Below are 8316 nucleotides of genomic sequence, written 5' to 3'. Positions count from 1 at the left end.
CAGTTTGTTATCCACCAAGTAATCCTTCAGATCAGGGCTTCCCCTGCAGACAATGGGAGAAATGGCAATTTCCCTCAGTAACTTCAGAGCTCCAAGCCTAGATTGTAACCTACCAGTATCACCAGTCTGAAGGAAGAGGGATGGATAAATAATGCAGTCAGGCAATCCTTACCTGCTTTCCCCAGATCTTCACCCGAAAGGAGTTTTTGCACTGCCCTGATTTTGTCTGTGAGGACCCCTGGGGCACTGTTCACGGTACTGGTACCTGCTGTGAGAAAGCCGGCAAGAGCAACCGGTTTGCTCCAACGAATCCGCTCCAGCACATTCAGCCAGCCATGCCCCCACCAAGAGCCACTTCAAAGCAGCCCGCAAGGCCCCCGGGCATTTTATCTTTCTTCCATTTTAATTACCATCTAAACACAACAAAAGAAACATTCTAATACACAATAAGAGAACCATTCTAATCAGAATATAACAGAACTTTACATGGTTTTATTTATACATTACTGGTAATGAAAGCAAACTTTATACAAAAAGTTTTATACAAATAAAAAAATCCTTGGCCAGGCACAGCCATTCATGTGTGTGTATACAACCAAACATACACACACACAGGAAGTATTTTACATCATTGTAATTGTACATATTTACAGACACACTATTTAAATTATTTTACAATTTAACAAAATGAGGACAGGCAATTACAAAAGCAAATAAAAATGGATGAAACAAACTAAATAATGGTTAAGTTTAAAATGTTACAAAACTATTTTTAAAAATCTGGAAAAGAAAGTTATTTCTTTGAAATATCAAAACTAAGATTTCAATACTGTTTCATTGTTGCTTTTACCTTAATAACAAGTTGTAACCTGTTTAGAAATAAATATCCTGATAGTAACAGGTGAGCAAGTCAGACTGATGTCAGGAGCAAGTTGACCATGTTGGCCTGAAGTTAAGAGTCAGCATGTAATAACAAATGCAGATTATTATCTGGTAATCAAATATGTCATAAAACTGCCCTCTCCTGCTCCATTAAAAACATGAAGAATTCCAAGCTTTTGTGTAGTATGCAATATCAATTAAGACTCCAAGAAACTCAGCAACTTATCTGTAATATAAGAAAATGTTAAAGTTACGATACTGTTTTTCTGACATGATCATTTAATAAACTGCTGTTCTTTCAAGTGAGTGCTACTTAGACAACGTGTGTGTATGTGTGTTAGTCACTCAGTCATGTCTGACTCTTTGCAACCCCATGAACGCGAGCCTGCCAGAATCCTCTGTCCATGGGATTCTCCAGGCAAGAATACTGGAGTGGGTTGCCATGCCCTTCTCCTGGGGATCTTCCCAATCCAGGGATCGAACCTGGGTCTCCCTGTTGCAAGCAGATTCTTAACCATCTAAGCCACCAGTGAAGCCCTAGATAATACTGGTGGTTAAAGAACTAGCTTTTTCCAGAATTAGGTTGGTAACTTTATCATTACACTCTGCTTTTGACAAGAATTTAATGAGACTATAGAACTGGAAGGAAAAAAAATCAGCAAAGAAACAAACTAGGAATGAAATAACATACTATTTGTGCTATCACGCAAGTAAATAAAATGTCAAGTATCAAATCCATGGAAAAAACTGTACATTTGCAATGGAATTTGGAAATTTCAAACTAATAAACATCACTTCCAGACACAAGTTAATTCTTTCATGAATGGACATTATCTTCAAAAAGAGAATGGAAGTCACATTTTATAACAATGTTCAGATAAAACCACAGTTTAACTTCTTAAAGGTAGTGAAAATTTTTAACTTTATTTATAATGAATCTGAAAAATAATCAGGCAATTTTTGCATCAAACTATTTTTTTAAGGTTCTTTAGAATAAGCTTTTTCTTCAAATCCCCCATTATTCAATCTTACATTCTGAATTACATAAGTAGAATTTTAACTTCACATAAACTAAGTATGTTTTGAAGATTTCATTAAGAAACTAGTTGCTCTAAGAGGATACTGAAATTAACAGATTATCTAAAAGACAGTAATTTATACTATATTTAGGAACAGATTTTTATAACTCAAAAATATTCAGAACCCATCACAATGAGATCAAACTCCAAATATGGTTTTTACTCAGATTTACCTATAAAGTTGGGTGTTTGGATTCAAATAACTATGACTACAAATCAACGGAGAAATAGTGATTTGTTAGATATCTTTACAATTTTCCTTACAGAAAAATCCAAAATATTCAAGCAACTGGCCTAGGTCTTAAAGAAAAAAATCTGACACATATTGCCTTAATAAATCTGTACAAGAATGGCTTAAAGAAACACGTTTGTGCACATTATTAATAATTTAATGTGGTAAATCGTGTCACCTCTTCAGATGACAATGGATTTCATGTTTTTAAATGTATGTTTTGTATTTAAAGTATTTTAGCACTCAATTAAAAATGAGAAAATGTTACATTACAATGACTGTACAGACTTCACTGGCTATGAAATATACTGCTATTCAAGAATGTCTTCTTTTCTTTCTTTTGGCTGCACCATACGGCATGCAGGATCTTAGTTCTCTGACCAGGGATCGAACTGAGGCCCCCTGAAGTGGAAGCAGAGTCTTAACCTCTGGGCCTCCGGGAATTCCCTCATGAATGCTTTTTCTTTTCTTTATCTATAAAAATTTATAATCAATCATCAAATGGATCGGCCCCTGCCTTAGACTCATGAGCACGCAGAAGGTGGAGGAGAGAGGCTACCCGGATCTAACTGCAGCAGGCTTCACTGAGCACGCCCCACCTTCTAAGACAGGTGACTTAGAAGGCTTCCTGAGCACGCGTCCGCCAACCTGTGACCGAAGCCCGGGCTGAACTAGACGTCTCTCACCCGCCACTCACATTTCAACGACTAGTGAGCCGCTAACCGCACAGGTACAGTGTCAGACACTTACTTTACTAGCCTCCTGCAGTGTATCCATCAACTACCTGCATTTGGACTTTTCAAAGAGCTTCATTAGCTGCTGGAATCTTTCTGAGACCTGAAAAATTTTAAATGAGGGTTAATTGTAAATATTGTAATAATATATTCTGTATCTTTGATGAATATTTTCAGAAAACATCTAAAATAAATAAATTTTTAAAAAATTAAAAAAATAAAGTCAGCCTTCTGATTTGTGAAAAAAAAAAAAAGAAAACACTTAAAGACTGAGAAAGCTACTCTTAATAATAATGGTAAATAATATTTCGGAAAACAAAATATCTTCGTAATAAAGGTAACTGCTATTTAACTTTTCAATATTAAACTTTCTTAAGCAACAAAGCATCATTACAAAATTGCTTGAAGGCAAATAAGTAAATGGTAAAATGACAGAAAAAAGAATTAGGATTGTTTCAAATTTCTTCCACAATCATCAAGCTTTTAACAGTTCTACATGACAAACGTGAAGAACCAAACTCTTTTTTTTTTTTTTGGCCCCACTGTGCAGCTTGCAGGACCTTGGCTCCCCAGCCAGGGGCTGAATCCACACTCTTGGTAATGAAAGTACAGAGTCCTATCTACTGGATGACCAAAGAATTCTCCAAAGAGCAATACTTTTAAAGATGTTAGCTAATAAATATCTATATATTTTAAACACATTAAAAATAAAATCTAAGTATTTACAGTAGCACCGTCTGTGAAACAACAGAGATGTAAAATTTGGGTAGTTACCTGATATGGATTTTTATTCAACTTAGCAGCTAAATGAGTAAATGTTTTCAATGATGGCCCTTTTTTCTGACATTCCAATAAAATTTCCCGGTCATCATTTCTGAAGGGGGAAAGAATGTTAGTTTTTATAGGTTATAACAGAAAGGTAAGAAAAAGTTCACTTTCTTAATATCTACTAATAAGAACTGGCATTTTTGTTAAAACTCATAAAAAAAGGAAAAGTGTATATACTAAAATAAAGGACAATGGTTATCTGAGAGATAAGATTATGGATGATTTTAATCTTTGAGTTCATATATATTTCCCAAATTTTCTAAAACAAATACACTAATGTATTCTTCTAATGACAAAAATGAAAGATTTTCTTAAAATTCTACCTGTAGTATGTAAATAGTACTTATAAAGTTAGGGCCCAAACATGATCACAGACTTAATAGGTGAGAAGAACCAAAAATATAGAATTCAGATATTCTAATCCCTAGAGCTCTGCTTTTTCTACATGGTCTGAACCAATGTTTGTTATTACAATCTCTTGAGATTTTACCATCTACAGGTTACCTGAAATGAAAGCATGGAGGACTGAGGTATTAAAACTGATCCCAATTTCAAGAAAATTCAGTATCATTATACACTCTAGCCAGTCTGGAGATCATGTTCCTCTAGCTTAATGGATTACAACTGTGGTTACCTTTACATCTGAAAGGCAGTCTTTACAACTGCATTTCTTTTTTTTTAAGTTCACATTAAAATACAACAAAATTTATAAACTTTCTTTTGAAACGTCTAACTTCAGGGGAAAACTCAAATTACACTCAGTCACACTTTTGTCCTGTTCACCACCCATCATTCCTCCTTTCTAAAGAAAATGTGTGTACACTAGGTCCCTTACGAGTGAAAGATTTTTTTCTTTTCATTGAAAAAGTGAGGTTAAAACATAGTGAAAAGTTCTGTCCATCATGCCAGTATACTTCCCTGGTCAAGGACCACTGCTCTAGACTGTTCTACAGTACAGCTGGGCTGTATCCTAGAGCGTATTTTCTACCAACTTTGGCCACTCTGAAAGTGATCCCTTTCCCTATTTTAAGTTGGGATAAAACTATGACATGATAGACTTCTGGAGTCTCAAAACTTCCTGGTGATTTAATAGTCTCTTAAGATTCTTACCTTGTCCACGAAACTATAATTTCTCCCTTCTTTTTAATAACATTCTTTGCAGAAAGGCTTGTGAAAGAAGTGGCAGGCGCTGCTGATGCATCCTTAGTCCCCGGGCTTTCCTTTAATGATGAGGGGTCTTTAGTTACTGAAGGGGCCTTTTTCTTACTGGCTTTCCTTCGATGAGCATTACCGTTCTCACCAGAGTCTTGGGTAATTTTTTTGGTCTTTTCCCTACTGGTTAAGTCTGTTTCCTTTCTCTGTTTTTTTTGAGAAGAAGGATTTAGATCAGAAAGATTTCTTCTCTTTTTGTGAGGATTATCCAATGTCCCAGGCAACTCTGAACTGTTAGAATTTAATGCTGACTCTGAGTTTAAATCATCCTTTTTCACTTCACCCGAACTGGAAGCTTCCGAGGTTAGATCAATACAGGCCTCCTCAACGACGCATTCCAAAGGCCTGTTCGCCACCTGCACATTTTCTTCCTTTGAGTTATCTTCATCGACACAGATCACCGGACACCCCAAGTCTTCAACAACTATGGCAGGATGGTTACCTTCATTTTTACTGTCACTTGAAACATCTTGTGTCAAATCAATAAAAGCATCAACAGTTTCAGGCTGCATATTGTCTAATACTGGAGCATTTTGATCCACACTACTTCCAGAACATCCCAACTGATCAATATTTAAAACTGTTACTTCTACAAGTTCCCCCAACTTCTTGGTCTCGGTGACTGGATCTTTTGTGAGGTCTATACATGTGTTTGGAAGATGATCCTCAACAGAATGTGGGATTTCTTCCACTGGAGGCAATTCTTCAATGCTTTCAGGCACTTTTGGTTCCCATACTTGATGCAACTTGAAACATTCTTCAGCCTCTTCGGTACTTTGACTCACTTTACCTGAAGCATCTTTAAGAAATTCATATATGTCAGGAACTTCTGTCTGTATCACACAGTCTTGTTCCTCATGAACTAATCTACCATCAACATTCTTACTGGAATTTTTCAGTTCCTCCTTAAAAACTCTGTTCTGACATGAAATATATTCTTCCTCCACGGCTGCATCAGCTTTCTTTTCCATTCTCGGCAGAGAGTCATCAGCCACTGTACTCTGTACAAGAGTAGGGGAGGTGGATGGTGCCGCGCGCCGAATTTTCACAATGAAGTGATCGTTGGACTTTTCCATTATGACAGCATGCATGGGGAGGTTAGGGTGGTACTGAAAGCCTGGGGCGACAGGCCGGCTTGTCCACGACGAAGAACAACTTGATTTACTGCTTGAATTATCAGACTCCAGGGCTAAATGAATATCCTGTTCAGACGCGTCCTCTTCCTCCAGTAGGGCATCCTCACTAAAATGGGCACTAATGACTTCTTCGGGCGTTGCATTAGACAAAGCTTCTGGCTTTAAAAAACTGAGATGGCCGTCTGACTTCAGAGGCGATGGTACTGTTAAAGAGACGGCTAGATCTTCAAGAAGTATGGAAGAAATGCAGGGCCTGCTCTTTTCTGAACCACATACATTATCTTTACTTAAAGCTAGGTTAGTGGACACTTCAAACATACAATTTTCATCCAACACGTCCGGATGGACTGGCAACGAAAGCCCTGAAGACAGAGATGGACCTTTCTCAGACGACAGTAAGGACCAGTTGTCATCACTGATTATCTTGGGGCAGGGAGAAACCACCCCTGAGACCAGCTCTTCAGCTGTACAGGCGGGTACAGATTCACATTTGAGGCTCTCAAGCAGCTGTTTCTCTGGCGTCTTTAACTCCCACTCACTTTTTTCATTGCAGTTGACACTGTTGTCCAAAAGATCAGAACCTTGCAACAAACTTTTAAATATTTCCCCCATCTGTGCATCACTCACTAAATTAAACGTAAGGCTAGATGCCTGCTGTTCAGTAAGAATCTCGAAACTGCGTTCTGGCTTCAAAGGAGCGAGCTGGGATGTCTGGGCATCCTCTGTGGTGCCACCTTCGATTTTTCCTGGCTTTGGGGTGCTCAGGCAGTTTGGTTCCAAGGCGTGCTCTTCAGACTGAGGATTCCTCATACTATCAAAGCAAGTGTTAGTAGTCTTTTTACTGTCATGCTTTACTGTGTTAATACTGGAATTCTTTTGCTCTTGGTGTTTTTCCTCAGATTTTTTACCACCTACTGAAGACTTAGAAGAACCAGGATCTTCTGACTTGGGGGATTTCTCTTTGAACACCTCTTTGCCCAAGCTGTTTGCACGCCCCTTCTGACAGTGTGAAGATCGCGCTTTCTCCTCACTTCTCTTCTCAAGCTTGCCTTCGTCACTGTCACTGCCAACGTTTATGGAGTCACAAAATTTTACAAAGATTTTCTTAAGTTTTGCAAACAAATAGTCGAGTTGTTCATCTACAAATTTCCACAATTTTTTTTTCATATCTGGTAGCTGCTGCTCAAATAAACGATCCACGATGCCATTCTTTTTAACTTGCTTGAGTTTGGACTCTATAACATCACAGAGATTCTTCTGTAAAGTAGTCACTGACTTAGATATTTTGGACAAGTCCAGGTATTTAATTAGTGATGTAAAACTCAAAATTGCTGACTCAATAATTCTATGAAACTGTATTAATGAAAATTTTACCTTGAATTTCATGTAATTTTTCCTTACATGTTTTCTTATCGTTCGTAACATGTGCATAATCTCTCGGACAGAAGAGGGTGTGACAATGATTGGAACTATTTTCTCCAGGCTGGAAGTGCTCATTGACCTCTCTTTCTTCTCTGTTTTTGAAGATCTGCTAGATTCACTTCGTCTTCTGTCCCATCTGCTTTTGGTCTGATGCGTTTTCATAGAGGGTGTCTTCCTGTTGTCTTTATCCAAACGCACAGAGCTGCTCCTGCTTTCTGGGCCAGTTTTTGTCTTCTTCACTTCCGCAGAACCTCTTGGCTTGGCACTTTTGTCAAAACTTCTTTGTGGTTCAGGTTTTTCGCTGTCACTGATAATTTCTCCTTCTTCTAATTCATCTAAAGATGAATTCTTGTGGGAGTCTGCTTCTGCAAATTTGTCAGATTTGCATATTGGCTTTTGATTTTCCTTGTTGAGATCAGACTGACTCGTGGAGGTAGAATGAGCTGAATTTGGTAGAAACACATCTGTGAAAGAGAAAAGCATATTATTGCCACATGACCAATGAGTGTTTATCATTTAACATTTCCACGTTAAATATAACAAGAAATTAAATGTTGAGGCAATTTATTACTTTAATAGCTTTAAAAAAAAAAAGCAGAATGTTAATGTCTAACACTTATCATATGATTCATCTTTACTGGTCTGAGAAGGTGCCTGACAATAATGACACTGCACAGTCTGATCATTTGGGTAGCCGGCAAAACCAACTGTTCAAGTTTCTTGATGTTAGCAGCATCATCTACTCTATGCCATTTGATGGTGATTTTGAAACAAGAAAGTATCTGAAAACA

General features: G+C 37.6%; 1 protein-coding gene across 3 annotated transcripts in view; it reads right to left on the bottom strand.

The window, feature by feature from the left end:
• Positions 1-472: 472 nt before the first annotated feature.
• The window catches only part of CASP8AP2 (caspase 8 associated protein 2), a 31231-nt gene continuing 23387 nt past the window's right edge, over positions 473-8316 (bottom strand). For all 3 annotated transcript variants that reach the window (XM_043439394.1, XM_043439395.1, XM_043439396.1), the window contains exons 8-11: positions 4866-7989; positions 3702-3801; positions 2944-3030; positions 473-1108 (exon numbers count right to left, since the gene is read on the bottom strand). In XM_043439394.1, the coding sequence (XP_043295329.1) occupies positions 2974-3030; positions 3702-3801; positions 4866-7989 (3281 nt within the window). In that variant the 3' untranslated portion in view covers positions 473-1108; positions 2944-2973. The remainder of the gene's footprint in view (positions 1109-2943; positions 3031-3701; positions 3802-4865; positions 7990-8316) is intronic.

This window comes from Cervus canadensis, chromosome 20 (genome assembly GCF_019320065.1).
Source record: "Cervus canadensis isolate Bull #8, Minnesota chromosome 20, ASM1932006v1, whole genome shotgun sequence".
Lineage (NCBI taxonomy): Eukaryota > Metazoa > Chordata > Mammalia > Artiodactyla > Cervidae > Cervus > Cervus canadensis.
Note: the sequence above shows the minus strand (reverse complement) of the source record. Positions and strands in the feature narration are given on the sequence as shown.